The sequence below is a fragment of the Lepisma saccharinum genome, chromosome 24 (genome assembly GCF_977018435.1).
Source record: "Lepisma saccharinum chromosome 24, izLepSacc3.1, whole genome shotgun sequence".
Classification (NCBI taxonomy): Eukaryota; Metazoa; Arthropoda; class Insecta; order Zygentoma; family Lepismatidae; genus Lepisma; species Lepisma saccharinum.
Genome location: NC_139252.1, coordinates 41537266 through 41557323, shown reverse-complemented (window position 1 = coordinate 41557323; position 20058 = coordinate 41537266). Strand labels below are relative to the sequence as shown.

The 20058-nt window shown below is 37.0% G+C and overlaps 2 protein-coding genes across 2 annotated transcripts in view; one reads left to right on the top strand and one right to left on the bottom strand.

Moving 5' to 3' along the window:
- The window catches only part of Smu1 (Smu1 spliceosomal factor), a 36946-nt gene extending 30855 nt beyond the window's left edge, over nucleotides 1-6091 (top strand). The window contains exons 9-11 of the mRNA XM_083110862.1: nucleotides 983-1178; nucleotides 1289-1441; nucleotides 5577-6091. Coding sequence (XP_082966988.1) covers nucleotides 983-1178; nucleotides 1289-1441; nucleotides 5577-5675 — 448 coding nt within the window. The 3' untranslated portion in view covers nucleotides 5676-6091. The remainder of the gene's footprint in view (nucleotides 1-982; nucleotides 1179-1288; nucleotides 1442-5576) is intronic.
- Nucleotides 6092-8922: 2831 nt separating this feature from the next.
- On the bottom strand, nucleotides 8923-19856 carry LOC145978438 (methionyl-tRNA formyltransferase, mitochondrial). Its single transcript, XM_083111079.1, has 5 exons — nucleotides 19494-19856; nucleotides 15593-15787; nucleotides 14147-14269; nucleotides 12903-13081; nucleotides 8923-9380 (listed from the first exon to the last, which is right to left on the bottom strand). The coding sequence occupies exons 1-5, from the start codon at nucleotides 19670-19672 to the stop codon at nucleotides 9001-9003; spliced, it is 1056 nt and encodes a 351-aa protein (XP_082967205.1). The 5' UTR covers nucleotides 19673-19856; the 3' UTR covers nucleotides 8923-9000.
- Nucleotides 19857-20058: the final 202 nt, after the last annotated feature.

Here is a 20058-nt window from a genome sequence, read left to right as displayed (position 1 = left end):
GAGTTGCCAGTCGACAGGAGATGCAGGAGGGGAGGGGGAACGTGTGTCATGTCTTTGTGACATATCATCAGAATCAGATTCTGATGATATGTCAGAGGGAATGTCAAGTTGTTCATCTTCCCACTCGGAGTCCGTGTCCATTGCCTCAAGCTCATCTCAAATTTCATCCGAACGTTGATCACTTTTAGAAGCCATGGTCGACTATAAGCCTTTTGGAAACACTGCAGGCACTATTAGCACTAATGATACTTGAACAGCTCGTTCCCACAAACACACACACACACGCAAACTAATTGATGAGGTCGTATAACGAACTTCACACAAAAAAAGCCAACTGATGCACGCATGAAAGCACCACCGCTGAGCTACGGGATGTTGCTAGAACTGCATCTTCCCCTTTCTTGCATCTGTGGCACCTTTCTATTTTTAGACAATGCAGGTCACATTACAGCAACTTGAGAAACATGTGCTTGGCAACAAAGACCTGTTTTCGTCTTGCTTTCGAACTTTTCTTTGTAATTGCGCAGTTTTCCTCAAGTCCTCTTCCCCCCTCTCTTGTGGCGACATGGGGAAAATTCCTTGTGACCTTGGGTACCGAGAAGCAAACTTTTCACCCGTCTAGTTTCCAGTGGTGGAAGAAAAGAATTGCTAAGAAATCCAGCCTTTGTTTGTCGGAATTATTTTTCCTTTGTGAGGAAGCCACACAAAAAAAGCCGCCATTTTCCTGCCTTTTTTGTTCAACACCAAGACGTGCAAGAGTCATAATTGTTTAATATGTGTGTTAACAATAATGTAAAAGAAGAAAATCGCAAATCCAGCCAAAAATAGCAACATTATAACGTAAAAACTACGAGCATGCTAGAGGATCTCGATCGAGATGCAAAAGTTTAAATTAAAAAATCATGATTTTTATCCACCCTGATTAACATGCATAAACAATGTCAAGTGCTATTTTGTTAAACAATGTATTTTTGCTTTGCAGTGCATCATCTGATGGCACAGTGAAGGTCTGGAGCATTAAGTCCACCGAGTGCACAAACACCTTCAAATCGCTTGGCAGCAGTGGTGGCGGAGGGGATATTACAGTGAACAGCATTCACTTGTTACCCAAAAATCCCGAGCACTTCGTCGTCTGCAACAGATCGAACACGGTCGTCATCATGAACATGCAAGGACAGGTAAGGGTTTGATACACTGCTTTTAGATTTCTTCTTGTTCCTTCACATTTTATTCCATGCATGGTGGAAGACATCTTTTGAATTCAATCTGTCAATTTTCTTTTTTCCAGATTGTTAGGTCATTCTCCAGCGGTAAAAGAGAAGGTGGAGATTTTGTTTCCGCAACCATATCACCTCGTGGTGAGTGGATCTACTGTGTGGGTGAGGATCTAGTGCTCTATTGCTTTTCCACCTCCTCAGGAAAATTGGAGAGAACCTTGAATGTAAGTACAATCTATGCATCCTTGAGTCATCGATCAATATTTCAATACAAATGCATCCAATACACTGGTTTCTTATAATGACAAGTTTGTGGAACATCACCACTTCAAAGAAAATAATAAAAAGGAATGTGCAGTTTATGATTTTAAATAGCAAATAAAAAAAACATTTTTACAATATAAAGTGTAGACAGTATCTTGTATTAGTACTGATGTGTACTTCTATATTTCACTTAATTCTCTAACATTCAATCTTTCAAGCAACTCCAGAACAGTGAAAATAATTGTCGTTTAATGAATAATGGGAAACTATGAAACTAGTGACAACTAGCAATATACAGAATTGAATTATGTACTTCCTTAGAATATGGTTTATTTGTGGTCCAGAGTTTCAAATAGTAACACTATTTGATGCCTTGATGTTCATTTAAATTGTCTGTAGTGACAGGACAGTTTTTCAATCAGTTAATGATCTTATATTTTTATAAGTGGCCTGTAAATTGATGTAAATTCTGCAATTGAAAAATATTTTTATTGATGTAAAGGTATAATCATGTACCCTTATTTAAAGTACTGTATTTGCCCGTACATTTTTGAGGAAAAACCTTTCACTGAACATTAATTAATTTACAGTATTTCAAATATAAAGTAATATGTATATCTACTTTCAACAAATAACTTACCTAATCTAACTAGGAAAGAATTCATTTTAATCTTCTTCGTTACACACTGCAATGAAGCAAGAAATGAATCATCTAACTCGGAACAAAGAAAATCTCCTAAAATTGAATGTAATCAAAAACTGAGTATCAGCGTATAAGACATGTTTTTAAAGGAAAATATGTCTTATATGCCGACAAATATGGTAAATGTCTAAATATACAGTTTAATTTGCAAAGGTAAAATCTATTGCTAACCCATTTACATATTTAATCTAAGCTGGGGATGGGTGTTCTTTGCGAGTGTCTCTATCAATTTCATCATCTCATCACGATTAGCTAAAAGTTGCACAAAAGCAATGCTGAATAACAAAAATCCAATCATATTTTATCTAAAGAGGTTTTTATGAACCATGTACTGAATCAGTAGAATATCAGTATCAGTACTGTATTGATATTGGCAGAAATTCTATATTGGTCCTACCCTGTAATTTATGGTTATTTTTATGACTGTGACAAAATTCATCTATACTCTGTCCCAGCTAACTGTGGAGCAGGACCGTGCATAGCGGCAGAAGAGGAGGAGGGAAATTGAGTGGTGAAAGCACAGCATTGCCAACTGTACGGTCGTGATCGTACATGTATGGAAATTTGATGGCATGCACGGACGTTCGGTTCAGACCTTAGTCCGTACCCTAAATGTACGGCTTGTCAGCATTTGCAGTTTTAATCCTAATATTTCCCTAGGAAATTCTTAAACCAAGTGTACGGACCACGAGACAAAAATACGGTCTGTTTACCATGTGCGCACTGTATTATCATTTTCAAAAATTTGCAATGCTGCAGAGCAAAGCAGGGAAATTGGGTAACTCGAGTTGTCCATTATGCAATCCCGTTTCTCTCAGTGTTCATTGGGGGAGCCATCTTGTGTCACTACTTGCGCAGAGACTTGTTCTTGTTCGCCTGGTCTACAGTTAGCTGGTACAGGATTTAGTCCCGGGTTTTAAAGTAAATGTCTAAATTAGAGCTGAGCCAATACCACTTTGAACCAATACTGATTCAGATACTGTAGTTTGGAATATTTATTAATTGTAATATGTAAGTAAGATTCCATACATTACTTCAAAACAGGGATGAGCTGATATGAAATTTTGTCTGATACAGACATAAAATTTACCGATATTGTACTGATCGGATATAAAATTGCAAATGGTCCTTGAAGAATTAAATGGTTCAATCACCTTCTTAATAAGTGTGTGTTAGCAGATGACTGCATTGCAAAAGAAGCTGCATATTTTGAGATTTATTTTTAAGAAAAGTAGAGATTGTATATTTATATCCACAAAAATTATAACAAAGTGGCAGAATATTGCACTAAATTATAAGATATTTATAGATACATTGGATCGGTAAAATTATCTGTAAATTTACCGATACACCAATATGTCTATATTCACTGATACCAATAGAATACCAATTAATCTGTCCCATTCCTACTTTCATAATATCAGAGAAATGATCACTTAGTTCATTTCTCTCCATAACGTTGTTGCAAATGTAATAAAAGTTATGCATGTTGCATAATTTCCAGGATATTCAGACTCCTCGAAAGTGCCCTGCTGCATTTTTTTTTTGTTTTGTGTAGTCCACGAAACACCCAGGCTCCAGAAAAGTATCGGCTGATGCCAGCCAAATTCCAACTGATAGTATCTGTATTGGCTCAGCCCTAACCTAAGTACTAAGTTTCTTTCTTCTTAAGGTGAAACGTATTTCAGCCACCTGGTTATATATCGTAACGCAATGTTAATACTGGGTTGGGATCAAACCGGAAACCCTGAGTTGCCTCTTGGGTGGTGTAGCTATTCACCATTTATCTTCCAGATGGTCATTACTCGCTTGGCCTAAATGTACGATATGAAAAGATATGAAAGAGGTTACTTTCTAAGGAATGGCAAAAGAATTTACATATACAGTGTGTTCGAGAAGTCCCCGTACCCCTAGGTTGGAGTATCACAGAGAGCAATGTCAATGTAATTTTAGTTTATTTATTTAGTACAAACTATAGTTAAGTACTAACATATACGAACTATGTATCCAGTGGATCTGTATGTGCCCCATCGTGCTGTACACACACATGTATGAGTCTCCATGTCCTCCTTGACATGTTGCGGAGCATCTGAGGAGATATCTTTCGAAAGGCTTCCTCCACACTTTTGCACAATTCTCCATCTGTCCTGTACCGATGAGAGACATGTGACTTGATTAATCCCCACAATGAGTTAGTTGTCTGGTGTTGCAAGGCCTGGACTTCGTGGAGGCCATTTCAATGGGGATGGAGATGTTTGAGAACCACGCCCAATCCAGCAGCCTGGAAATTGTTCATTAAGGAAATCACGCACCTGAAGAGCAAAATGGGCTGGAGCCCCATCCTGCTGTACCACACACGATCCACGATTCCCTTCCCTTGAAGCTGAGGTATTAACCACGTTTGCAACATGTGTAAATTAGAATATCCATTCACATATTTGTCAAAAAATATGCTCCGAACAAGTATCGTGATGTCATCCCGGCCCATATCATAACATGAGGCGGGTTTCGTTCCAGCACATGTTTCCTCACGCGTCTCCTTACGTCCACTACGTGCCTGTCTTTGACACATCCTGAAGCAAACGCACGTTTCTCCCAATTAAGCAGGGTTGCTTTACGAGATGGGTCCTTGCCAAAGGCTAAAGGCAGTCATTACCTGTGTCATTGCTTGCCCTGTGTGTGCTCGTTCGTGCACCCACACACATGCCACTAACTGTGTAACTGGATGCACGCGACCTTGAACACAGGGATACCAGACAGTGCTGTCTGTGACCGTGAAAGCAGTTACCAATACCACAACTAAAATTACACCGACATTGTTCTCTGTGATACTCAAGCCTAGGGGTCCCTTACAATAAATGGATGTTGTACTCTCCACGACTGAACCAATATGGATGTAATTAGGAAAATGACTTTATCTGCCTCTTTATCTGGTTATTCCCACACATCTGACCACCCTCTCAGAACTCTCTCTCCTCATACCCTTGCAAACTGCATCCCCGATCCTGTCACCATCCCGTTTACTTCCCAACTGTCCCCGCTCTCTCGATTCCACCTCTCATTCCACAACAGCCTCTCAAGTCAATAACCTAACATTTGCCTAATTACTTATTCAGCATTCCTTTCTCTGCTTCCTGCTATGTTAAGAATAATAGCAGACTTGTCACTTCTACCCAATGCCTTGGATACGATACGATATATTAATTATACAGTTGAACAAGCTCTTCAGGTTCTTCATGGAACATTTGCCCTTTAGTATTGTAACATGCAGAATATTCATTATGGTTGTCAGTAGATTTTACATCGGTACTTCTATCAGCATTGGCAAAAATTCATACTGATTCATTCCTGATCTTCAGTGGTTTTGAAAGTATTAATTTTTTTAATTTCAGGTTCATGAGAAGGACGTCATCGGAATAGCACACCACCCTCATCAGAACTTGCTCTGTTCGTATAGTGAAGATGGTTTGCTAAGGTTATGGAAACCTTAAAAGAATTGACCAGACTTAATGACAGATGTACAAAGTGATTTTCAGTGCAAACGCTTGAGGACTGCAATTTCAAGATGAATGAAATGCGAGTGCTCAGAAGGTTTTTATATTAAGTACAGCAAAAATACCTGTACCTAAGCATTACACAGATCAGCATTGTGTATTTTATGCTGTTGCAATTGAAACTATATTCTGCTAGCAAAAAGACCTGCAGAGGCCTGAAATGTAAAATATAAAATTAGAATTTCAGAAATAAGGTGCACTTCATAGTAGACGGGTCAACTATGAATTGAAGAAATAAACTCATTATTTATAGGAAAGTGTTTTTCTATTGTTTGTTTAAGCCAAGGGAGTGCACCCCAAATGCATTTATTCTGTGGCATGTATTACTAATAAACATTTCTAACTCACTATCATTACAGCATACTATTTATTTTCACCACCATTCAAGTGCAGTATTCAAAACGTTTGCCAGTTTCTCCAGGTAAGCAGAAAAATTTATGTAAAATTGTAATATGAGGCATTGCATATATTTAGGGAGTCATTCCATGTCAATTCACCCAATGAAGAACTGAAATGTCATCCACGGACTCTGATTTCAACACCTGTAGCTTTGACCTAGATAAGAAACCGTATCAATTTTTTTTCCTCTGGGCCTTGTAATTTTACAATTACAGGTCAAAATTTTCAGGATTTGTTAATATATGTAGCTCCTGGCTCTTCTTTGCACGAGTGTAGTGCATTGATAAAATAATTATATTTCAACATGAAACCTTCGTAGCTCCATGCTGATTCAAATAAAAAATGCCCAAAGACTTACGTTTTCCCATTGTCACAAAAAAATGATTTTGCATAAACTCCTTAGTGTAAAAAATAACAATGATTGATTAATATTTTGGTCAAAGGCAGTCGATTGAACTTGTCTGTTTTTGTGTTTCACTAATTCTTTAAGTATGTTCTAACATATTATGAAAAAGAAGTTGCATGGTTTTGATAGCTTGTGTATAAAATTTATGCTATTTATGATACACACTTGAATTAACAACACTGGTATTGCACAGTACCAAGATTTTTCTTAATATATTTTTACTGTCAACGGAGTAACAATAATTATATTTATGACCATTACAGGAAACTAACTGTGTGAATTTTTGTGCTAAAACATATATTTAGAAGATTTACATACATTTGTACTTTCATTCTATGGATTTTCCTCCCTTGCTCCGCTGTGTTGGACTTCTATGTATTAAGACCAGTCTCGCCTCTTAACTCATATGTACGTACAGTGGGCCAGTAGTTTGGAACCTTCTCTTTAAAAGACTGACAAGCTGATACAAACAAATCCAATGTGTGACAGTGTGAACTAGTGCCAGATCTACAAATTTTAGGCTTTCCCGCAAAATACTACTAAAGGCCCCTTCTAATAAAATACACGTACTTCTGAAAGAACATGTCAAAGCTTTTGCTGTTATTCAGTTTCTTCAGTGTGTGTGTGATTTGATTTTTGTTAGCATCGCTTTTCTGGTACTCTTGGCTAATCGTGATGGTGAGGATGATGATAGTATGAAATTGAGAATGGAACACCCATATCCAGGTTGGATTCGAACCTGGTACCCCCATCCAAGCATGCTAACTATGCCATGGAGGTGGGCATACCTCTGGAGTGGTAGGTAGAATTGTATTGTACCTTTCACACAGAAGTTGTGCAGATGAAACTTTGATAAATTGCTTTTCAGAGCTGTTTAAAAGAGAACAATTCTGATCCATAATATTTCTGTAATTCCTCTGCTTTTGCTATCTATTTGTAATGCTTTGGGTTGGGTATGCAGTAGTGTTGAGGTAAGCATATTAGGTTTGAGGGCCCCCAAAGTAAGTAGTACTTTCATTCTATGGATTTTCCTCCCTTGCTCCGCTGTGTTGGACTTCTATGTATTAAGACCAGTCTCGCCTCTCAACTCATATGTACGTACAGTAGAATCTCTACTAGTTCCACACCACAGTTCTAGGGAAGACACACTTTTGGTTCGAAAAAAAAATTAATGTTCAGTTACTGGTATGTAGAATTTAACAGAAACTACTGCATATTAACCAATTTAAAATGAACAACTAGTCCTTTCACCTTACAATATTTCGATTGTCTTTCCTTCTTTATTCTCTGGTGCTGGACAAAGTACTACGTTTTTTGTTATACATACACATATTTGAGTATGTAAAGGGCATAGAAGGCTGCTGGGTTTCGTGGTTTATAGATCCGGCACTGGTGTGAGATACGGTATGTGTTGTCCTCCTCCCTGTGTAGTAAAGTAAGACCAAATGGATATAATCCATGAACTCATGGAATAGACACCATTCTTTTGCATTCTTTATGAGGATAGACTTGAAATAAATTTGGATGTAGTGTTTAGTGTTAAAGAAAAACATATTGTGAAAAGATGACCCAGAAATTCACACATATGGAGAGAAAAGATTTTAAAAATATCTCCCTGTCCAGTTTTGTAGTACTCAAGATGACAACTTTTCTTATGCAACGATGTTTAAGTTTTCCTGGCTGTGGACAGGCTCCTCACTGAACAGGCACTGCAAACAAAACAGGTGCCTACAATTTCGTAAAAACAAAATTCCCTGACCAAGAACCAACATTTTTGAGAGCTAATCATTAGTACAAGTAGTGTACATGTGTGGAAGAAAGTCACAACCTGATTTAAGCTAAATACACACTTGGAACCTCACTTAACTAAGTACTGCAATATTTAATTCCCATGTAAAGCTAATAAGAAAGGAAACAACAGAAATTGACTTAGATATCAGGGGAGGGGGGGTGAGTTTTTATGTGATACTTGCCATGAATTGACTAATGATTAACGAAGAATTATTATTTTAATAAAAAAAAATCTTAAATTACTGCATAATTATAGTAACATGAGTGATCAATTCCAATAGCCATCTATTGTACTAAATTTCTACATGAAAATAGTTTTTCAACAACAAGTTTTAAATTTCTTGCTTCTCTCTCCTTTCTTGTTCAAATACCTACTTTTTGTGCACTACTACAAAAATGTTGACTATTTCCAAGAAAACAGTAAATTTTCCTGACATTTCCAGGTTTTCCAGACTGGTACACATTTTTCAAAGAGTTTGTGATCTTACACTTGAGGGATTCTGTTCTGGGTTAAAAGGAATATCCATGATTAACTTGATCCAAAACAATGTTTGTTTCTTCCAAATTACCAGAACGAAAGTACACAGATTAATAAATAAACATTACTTGCCTTCATTTTGGTATTAATACATATAAAATTCTGCTACACACTAAGCACTGGGCATTTCATGTAACACTGTTACCGAAGTACCTTTCATCATCTTTGACCTTGGACATGTACCCATTGTAGAAATCCTTTGCAGTCATTGTACGTTTACCTTTGACACCTACTTTTCTGAAACCTATCCATCCTTCCTTGCACAAAACACACAATGCATCAATGTTACTAATATATTTCACATAACCTGATTTCCTACTATCACTGGTTAAAAGAAGCTCAGTGTTTCCACACAGTGGAAATATAGCTTCGTGAAGTTTCACTGTAGTCCTAAACCATTCAGTTGTGAGTGGATATATTTCACTCAATGCTCGATGCAGATTGTACACATTCTGTGCAGACATAACAGCCCAATCAACTGCAGACATTTTTGAAGTAATTCGTGGAGCTGCAGAAGAAAAATAAACATGATAATTTTTAATTGATTAGTATTTATTAACCCTTTCGAGGCGGATGACGAATATCCCCAAGGACAGAGCTCATTTTAAGCAAAATGTAACATGTTGGAAAATGTTTTTTTAAAAAAGTTGTAATAACATGATAAATGCCAATGAGGGCTCATTTTATTCAGAATTTCCAAGGCTTTCGTTCGGTAAGGTAAACATGTTGATGTGTACCCATTTTTGGAAGCAACAAACAGAGGAATTTTAATTATTTTTTTTTCCAAACTTTGGCTAGCTCCCATCCGGTAGCACTCATCGATCTGGGCAATCCACCACTTGTTGTTGATTGCCCAAGTTATGTAATTGTGAATACATAGTATCAAATACCGAACTGAAAGCTTGAAAAGGAGTAGGATTGTTCGCAAGGGCACAAACTCTTACACGTGGCTGTCCAGAGAAAGGAAGAACATTTGCCCCCCCTCCCCCCCCCCAAATGTCACTTCTTCCCACTGCACTGCACTTGCATCACCACTATCTTCATTCTCCTCTAATTCTTCTTCATCTTCCCCCCTTCCTCTTCTGGTCGTTTCTGGCACATTCTGTATATCATCTTCTGAACCACCCTGTATATCTTCAACTCTTTCATCCCCCATGTGAAACCCCTCCTCCAACAAGTCAGAAATTTATCCTGGCTGAAGAGATGCCATCACAAAAGACTCTTTCTTCTCACGACAAGGTTTCAAAAGGACTCGCATTCATAGCCCGATAACAAGAGAATGATTTGTGCAGCCAAATTCCTTGCCTGCAAGTGTGTATTACATTTCACCCATGCCTCCCCCTTCCCCCGAAGACCGTAGCCACCTGTGTGGCACAGATGCCGCGAAAAGCACTCTCGAATATCGCTATACAGAAAGGCTTCCCAACCCCCACCCTCCCCTGCCTGTTGCTAAGTGGAAAACACAGGACAAACAAAGCTAATTTATTGCGTAGAAATGATGCTCGTTTAGAACTGGACTTTTTGTTGTGTCTTTTAACAATCTGCCTGGCGACACGACAATGACGTCAGAGTCTACCCGGTGATGATGGCAGATGTGAGGTGGATGCTTGGAGATTAAAGCCAAAAAGATTCAGTGTTTTTATTATTCGGTTTCCTGTTTATTGAACATTTATTACGAAGATATGTGTTTGAAGGACGGTTGACGAATATTTGGGCAGTTACTTTTGTCATCTGGAGGCTCCACCTCGAAAGGGTTAAATATTAATTTCAATTTGCTACAAATATTGATTTATAAAAATAAAATTCTGCTATTTGCAAAATAGAAGCACTTTTATCTACAGGTAAAGTACTGCACCATGGAGGTGCTGTGATCAGCCTCATGCTTCGTCCACCTATACCTCCCAGGTACTCATTGATTTGAGGCTGGGTGAGCCCCAGAGCTGCCTGCATTGATGCAGGGATAAGGCCAGAAAAATTCCAATCTTAGATCACCCACCCAAGGAATTGAACCTGGGTCTCCTACATGGCAGACATATGCCCTACCGATATTTATCTACAGAATTGATATATTTTTTCTGTAATATCTTTGGAAAGCGTTATAAATTAACACCATGTTTGGATTATATTAATTGGAGAACTGTTATTGAAGGTGCACACAGAGATTTACAAAAATAGATACTCGATAATCACTAGTGTAGAAATGCCAGAATAGGGTCTGTCCAGACAGTTCTATGGGAATAACTGATCAATATTTTATGGTCTTGTTTTGAATGGGGAGTTAGGCTATGCACAGCCTTATAGTTTTTCCATTCGAATATATTAAACACTGAGTACATAAATATCACACACATTTACAAAGTTTGAACGTGTTAAAATTAACATCCACAATCATCACATTAACTTTCAAATTTCTCAGTAACATTATTCATATATTACTATGAATATAGTAGTTTGTTTTTAACACCTTATAAATATAGACAAATGATGACAAAATGTTGGGACTAGTTTATTTTATGCAGCGTGATTGTAATTGAGAATTTGTAGGCACTATCATCATTACATTTGGAGTTATTTTCTGCCCCCCCCCCCTAAAAGACATACATATTGTTGATTCCAACCTTGCCCCCCTCCCCCCAATTTATTTTAAGTTTTGCCCTAGACACAGAGGACACAAACATTAAAATCCCCATCCAAGCACAGAAACACATGTATGGACGATGTACTCACCACAATAAATGTCACAACTTGCTTAAAGTCATTTTCACACTTTTCTCTCTCGAGGTAAATGAAGCAGATTTCAATTGCTAAATAATTCACCCCTAAGGCCTTGAGGATGGCATAATTATAATGTCCTTGCTTTGTAGTCAAAGGGTCCAGGCTTGATACCCAGTTGAGACACCTTTCACGGTAGTTGGGATCCCACTTTAAACTGTACGTCCAATCCTGATTAGCCCATATGTGTATAAAATGAACTTAAAAACGCAAGTGAAACAGCAGAACACCCATACTTCACCGCATGGACCCAAATTCATGTTTGTATCGATTAATTCAGAGCACAAACACCAGCAACAAAAATTCACTTCCTCACAATTCTTTCCCCAACTACAAAGCATCCACGCAAGATCACTTTGAAATGCTCTGAAACAGCAGAAAGTGATACCAACCTTTGGAGATACAAATTATGCTCTGGAATCAGAATCATTACAACAGAAAAAGTATGTATATTACGTTTAATAAAGTGCCATAATAATACAAAATGTTCCTTTGTTTTTAATGTGTTGTACAACGTATATACTTTACTTTTGTGCTGTTAACAAATTTTTCAGATTCTTATTAAACAGCACACTTGAAATAACATTTAAATAATTTGACAGTTGCCAACACTAGTACTTAATGGCAGCTGGCAACATAATTTGAGTTGGACACAAGGTGGACTACAGACATTCCTCTTTCCGGAAACAAAAATGCTCACTCTTACCATCTTTGCCCCAACCCTAATGTCAAATTTTTGATGCATTTAAAATTTGCAAAATACAAAATAATTTGTAATTTAAGTGATCTACATGGAATTTAGAGCAATGATAATGGCTTCTTTCAGCTATTTTATGATTAATAGTTATTATCATCCTCACAATCTTATATGTGTACATGAAGACAGACACTGGTTTCTGCTGGCAATGTCTCCTTTCTGAGAAGCACTGAGCCTGAAGAATGCTCAGCTTTAAGGGTTGACATTTTTTTCATCAAGATTTCACACTTCACCATATGAACCTTTGGGTGCAATGATTTTACCATACAGCAATCAAAAGCAGAGTGGCTGGTGCTCGGCAAGGGAGTTTGCGGTCGTACAATTTTGCAAAACTGCAAAGTATCACGGAAACTAAATAAATCTAAAACATTATGTACATTAAATAATATTTTAACAGTGGCAAAATATATGGTCATTTTGGATGTAAATTACTTACAGCAGATGGAAAATTCTGGATAAATTCCTAGTGCACACAATGTTAATCCTACAACACTAACTTACCATTGGTTATGCCTGTGGCAGGTTGGTTTGTACATGAATGTAAGCACATTGGTAGTTCCTTGATGCACTCCACCAGTAATTCAGATCCTATCCTGGCTAATCGATTGGTAAGGGGGGATGCAAATTCATTCGGGAGGATAGAGGATTTCTTCCGCTTAACTAGTTGTCCCACATCAAATCTAGAACGAGTGATACATTGCCATTAAAATTTCATAAAACATATCTCTAAGAATACGATGAATACATTAATCTACAAATATTCGCAAGTTAGCTTCAAAGACATGATTATAAAGCAATAAAGGTAAGCAAATATCAATTAATCAGAGAATCTGGTTTGGAATTATTTAACAATATGATTGACATGTCCAGGCACTCTGTTGTTAACTAGTATGCAAAAAGCATAACTTCCCTTATTGACAACTATCATCGTATAGGACAAAAAATATTTATGCCGCATCTACTAATCTAGGAATATTTCAGAACAAGGGAAATTTCATACCATCCAAGTACCTCACTTGAAAATGAATCTTTGAAATACAGTCAACTCTTGATCCTACAACCCTGGAAATACCATCCCTCTCAAACTAGCAACTTTCATCCTGATAACAAAAATTTGGGCAACAAAATTTGAAAATTTGTCTGAAAAATATGTTTGTTGTAATTATTTTGGCTGCTGTATTAAGATTCTCTTCACAATATTTATGTGCATTGTCAGAGGTATTGACATTTAATCAGCCAACGAGGGTTTGGCCACCAGGCAAGCAATACAAGGTCTTGGATCAAGCACTGGCCATATTCTGTTGTGCAATGTTACAACATGTGGTAAACACGCTTCAATTTTTACACGTGAAGTTTCGTCTTTCCACGTTGCACAATAGAAAGTTTCTTCCAGAGATTAAGAGATCTCCAGATGCTGTACACTTAGTGAATGTAGGCAGTGAGCCTTCAAAATTACTCGGAACAAAACTATCTAATTGTGCAACACGGAAACATAAAACTTCAGGACAATCCCACACAATGGCAAAGCAAGGAATAGGAAAGGGGGTTAAGACGAGTATCTCCCTAGCGATGGGGGCAGGTCCCTGGATTCCTATCTTGAACTGTTGGGTTGGCCCAGACTCCCAACACAAGGGAGACACTCGTCTTACCACTTTTCTACTCCTTGGCATCATGTATTATAGGTGTTGCTCCCCTAGCATGTTAAAATCAACATATCAAGTCACAACCTGCAAACAAAAACTTACTTATGTGGCATAATTTTCATAATTGTGATACCAGTCTCTTCATCGCCATTCATGATTGCATGTATTATAGGTGCGGCTCCCCTCCATCTTGGTAACAGGCTACCATGAACATTTAGCATTCCCCTTTTAAATAATAATAGAAAATATCAAGAATCTTTACACAAAAGCAGGTACTAAAAATATATTAGTGTTTGCTTTCTATTGCCCATAGAGGAGAAACTATTATTAAAATGCACATGAATTACCGTATTTGCAGGCATATAAGATGCACTATTTCCCTTTAAACATAGGTCTGAAAAACAGGGTGTGTCTTATACGCTGATACTGAATTTTGGATTACTTTCATTTCTGAAAATTTTCTGTTCTGAGTTAGACTGTTCCTTTCTTGCTTCCTTGTGGTGTATGTCAAAGTAGATTAAAATGTATTCTTTTCTAGTTAGATCAGGTATGTTATTTGTTGATAGTAGACCTACACATTGCTTTATATATTGAAATACTGTATCGTAGAGGATCTGTAAGAACACACATGAAAACTTGCAATCTGGTAGATGACGACTCAGTCACTGAAGCCATCAGACGTTTACCTAGCAAATGACCGAGTCATCATCTACCAAATTGCAAGTTTTCATGTGTGTTCTTACAGATTCTCTATGGTATATTAATTACAAATTCAGTGATAAAACTCTTTCCGGAAAAGTGTGTACAAAAAAGGGGGTTGCATCTTATATGCTGCCAAATACGATAAATATACTTTACTGTGCATACTACATACCTCTGGAATTAATTATAATGAGGCAAATAGTGACTGAACTGAGGACTTATTCTATGTTGCATAGGACCACATTGGTTCACATAATTCCCATGCTCTACCAATTGGGAATTGAAACTTTTTAAAAATGGATTGCTTTTCTACTACAATAATCTCAGAACTGTATGTCAAGCCATTACATTGGCAATTAAATGGTTGCTCTAAAAATTTATCATAGATCTACCTACATAAAATTGCGTAAGATTTCATGAATCATTTTTTTTTCCATCTACTTGAACAATGGCTGTGAAGAAGTAAAGCTACTTCTAGAAATTCTACATTAGTAAAATAATCAGGAACCTCAATAAAAATAAAAGATAAATTGTGATAAACTTGCCTCAGGGCATTAATAAATATGTATAAATTCAATGGGATTTGGATTAATAAAAGTTGCAATGTTTAAGTTGCCGAAGAAAAATTCAACAGAATTCACACATAATTCCCAGAATTCCTGGTGAGTAGCCACCCTGGTACATGTATTATTTTGTTTTAAAAGGCAAGCACATTTTATGATTAGTTTTAAATTTAATTTTCAAAGTAATAATTTTATTTTTTAATTTATTTATTTTTGAAAGCAATATTTCTTGGTTTAAATAAAACAACTCAAAAAATTAAAGAGAGAAACCAAACAAGCTTACAATGGAAAAGCATCTATAATATGCTTTGGAATCAGGTGTCCAAAAGCCACTACAAGCCCTATATCAAACTCTCCTGGCACAATGCTGACAGGCCACTCATGAGTTTTAATTTGATGCTTCAATGCATATTTCTTGACCACGTGCGCCTGCTTCTTTGTCACAACCTCGAGCTGGCGTATCAAATTTCCAGATTTCCTGTATGAAAAATGTAAACATTTAATATATGTTAAGGTAACAGTCTGTTATAGCCAAAACACATTTCTTCAATTTTACAGGAGAAAGTACTTCGGAACTGAGTTTCTGTAGAATTTTGAAAAGTTCTGGAAGTGTTTTCTCCCTTCGTTCAATTTATTCGGCTGGTAAAACATGTATTTTTCGACATTAATGTCTCTGCGATGCACAAAAGCTCTTACCTCCATTACCTTCAGCTATGTGAGCCAAATGTTCTGTGCATTTGATGACGTAACCCCCGGTCAGTGTTTCCAACAACACCATTGTTTTCCCAGAACATGACAATTTTAACTATGTTTGCCTAACCTTGCTGTGCATGGTTCGTGGGGCTAATTGAATGGTTTGTGGGGCTATCCGTGCATGGTTCGTGGGGTGGGGGTTCGTGGGGAACCTGGAAAAAAATATAAAATCTTGGAATTTTGGTTAAGAAGGTTGAAACACTGCATACCCACACATGATAGACAATGCTAGTCAAGATTTGCCCGCCATATTGTGTGTAAAGAAAGCGAAAAAACAACGAACAACAAATACTCGTAATGTAAAAAATTTAAGTTATTTCAGTGAAAAAAAGCAAAATCCCACCTTAAAGAATGTTTCACAGTGCATAATAAGTAAGTACAAATGTAAAAAATTACTAAATGGACAAGTGAAATGTGTTTTGGCTATTACAGACTGGTGCCTATGTTAAATCAGTCGGGTACAAACAAAAAAAAAAAATATATATATACAAAATCAAATTTAGCCTCCAGGGTTTCCTTAATGTAACTGAGGTATTACTTAAGATGACCGGACCCCTCTCCGATTTTCTTTATATTTGGCATACTTACTAATTGAGGTCTGATAATGACGAATCTGAAGTTAAAATTTGTCGGAAACGTCTAGAAATTGCAAAATAATTGCGAACCATTGACGCTAGCCCCACGAACCATTGACGTGTGGTTAGGTTAGTTTCTGTTAGGCAGTTAAAATTTCGTGTCGTGGTAGTATTAGGATCTAGAAATTGCGAACCATTGACGCTAGCCCCACGAACCATTGATGTGGTTAGGTTAGGCAAACATAGTTAAAATTTGGGCATGAGTTTACAATACCGGACCACTCTCCAATTTCTATAAAATTTCGTGTACTTACTAATTTCGGTGTCCTGATGACGTTTCTGTAGTTCATATTTGTTCACTTGTTAAAATTGAACATTTACATGTAGAACTTGTAAAATAACCTTGCGATTCACCATGGTGATTGTCCATACACAGCAATTCGGAACCATCTTTCTTTCACAAAAACGTTAATTGTCTTCCTTTACGCACAACAATCTTGCTGATGTCAGATGAGGAATGGCTACGAGGTTAGGTTCCATTAGCATAAATACAAAGAAAAATTAATATTTTAGCTAAGAGAACTATACCTTGTCTTGCCTGTTGATTTCTTCATGTTGGAAAAATGGCGTCTACCGTGGAGCTATTGTTCTTATGGTAGAGTTACGTTACGTTAAGAAAACATAGTTTATTTCAATTTTTTTCTCGATTTCCATACTTGACTGCCAATTATTATATGCAGATTCATGATTAGGAGTTCACAATTAGTGAGTAGGCGAAATTTCATAGAAATTGGAAAGTGGTCCAGTATTGTAAACTCGTTTCAAAATTTGGTGTCGTGGTAGTATCAGGAATATATAAATTTGCTTGTGAAACAAAAAATTTCGCAAAAATCGATGGTTTCCATTCTGCAAACTAACGCCCTATTTTCGCCTATTTTGCAATTTTTAGAAGTTTCCGACAACTTTTAACTTCAGAATCGTGATTAGGAGGCCTCAATTAGTGAGTATGCCAAATATGAAGAAAATCGGAGAGGGGCCTTAAGTCGTTCCCTAACTGATATGTAATATTTGACACCTACTACACTTAAAAATTGCCCAACGAATAAATTTACTATATTGTACTGATTGTATTAAAGAGAGGCTAGGGTGTGTCCAATAAAATTTTACATTTTAAACAATAATAATGCCACAATTAAATCTCAATGGAAGTAAATCCAAGAAAAACACTGGAAGTTTTCTGCATGAAGTTATTTTAAAGTTTAAGTTCACTTCACACACAAAGAGGCTAAACTGGTCTGGACCTTGTGCTTATAGTGGAATCTTGATTATTATTAAAAATGGCCATGACTATTTTCACCAGGTGGTAAGAATAGCATATATAGTGTTATTTTCACCATGTGGTGAGAATAACATGTAGGGCTATTTTCACCAGGTACTGAAAACAGTAAATATGCGTGCGATAACGCCCGGACACCTTTCACTCATTTATTTCCTTAATTTTACCACTGGTACTTACCTATTTTGCCTTGCGGAACATTCTTTAAGGTGAAGTTATGCCTTTTTCCATAAAATAGTGTCAACTTTTCATATTACAATTGATTATTTGTCTTACTTGTTCCGCTTCTGTAATAGACAATATGGCATGCACTAGTAATGGATCATCGCGTGTCATGACGCACCAGCTTGTGTTTTGCCGATTATCAGTGCGCAAGCAGTGTTTCAAACCTTCATGACGGAAAATTACGTACTATTTCAATTTTTTTTTTTTCATGTTTACCTCCACAAACCATTGATGTTAGCCCCACAAACCATTGATGTTAGCCCCAAAATCCATCCATGGGTAGCCCCACAAACCATTGACGTTAGCCCCACAAACCATTCACACAAGGTTAGGTTAGGCCTGTTAGGTTAGGTTCCATTAGCACTCATTTCACCCCTAAATTCATCGAAAAAAGAAAGTGCAGCGAACAAAGTTAAAAATAGAAATTTTCGTAAAAAGAAGGCACGTTTGGAAACACTGCAGAGATTGCGTGACTTTCAACGCTCTCGCCATCTGTACGCACACGATGGAAACAACGACATAATGTGGCAGGCAATGCCAATTTCTTACGTAAAAAGTGATTAATTCTTGTTCGGCAGCATTAAACTATGAAGTTTTTACTTTCCGTGAAAGAAAATACCTCTAAGAACGTCCAGAATGCTAAAAAAATTCATTTCAGTAAGTACTTTCTCCTGTAAATTTGAAGAAATCCGTCCGGGCGATATCACATATTTACCCTGAAAACAGCATATGTGGCTATTTTCACCTGCAAAAGTAATTACCTGAATCATACCTTGTCTTTTACTTATTACATTAATTGGCTGTGATGCTGAACTTATTGCTGAGAAGTTATTTTAAATTAAAAATGGGTGCAACTACTGTTATCAGGTAGTGAGAATAGGAGAAACTGGTGAAAACCAGAAATCACATGATCAGGTGTTGGGAAGTATTTACATAAGTAATTTTAATGCTACTAGCCCTAAACCTGACCTGCCTAACCTAACAACGAAAGCATTTAAGAACGTTATACCCCTTTGTACATGTGTCATGTGACATACTAGCAGGTCCAGTCCATGGTATTTTTTACAACTCCATGGTGTGCATAAAAAAACGTATCCTGCACAAAAATGAATGTACACCGATGTAAGCTTCATACAGATCAACAACTAAGGAATACACACATCAGATCCGTGTAGTAGGCCAGGCAGGTCATGCAGTTTAAAATCTGGTGAAAATAGCTGAAAAGCTGGCTTCACCACATGGTGAAGATAGTAACTCCAATAAAAAATCCCCAAAATTATTAATAAGTTTCCTACATCTCATCGTGAACAGCCTTTAGGCTTTCTAGAGAAAATTCATTTGTGCCAAAGAATAAAATTCTCCACGGCGGTTTGTGGTTAAATTTGTCATTGCTTATCCGTCTTGTGAAATGTGTCGGCCTCAAAATCAACTTGCACTTCGTAACGTGCCTTGCACTAGACAGAACCCATACCATTGCTTATCACTAAAAATATATGGCAGGGAATAAATATTCACACGAGAAGTAATTCACTAATATTTCCCCATAATATCTATTTATAAAGAGGCGGGCGATTTTATCTCGTTCCATTTCAACGTCGAGTTCATCTCATCATCACATCTCTCCTTTTTTGTACGCCACATTCGACATCGCACTAAACTCAAACACCACCAGATAAAAATGCGCACGCGTGAATTGCCAAGACTTGTGCAAAACGTCCAAATGTTTAGAATGCCTGAATTTTGTGGAAAACTGAAGGAATCTTGGAACTTGATCCCAGACAAGGTGCTCACCACCTCTCCACCAGTATACGTAAATATGTATTCATTAAAAGTATGTAGAATCTGAGAGAGAGAGAGAGA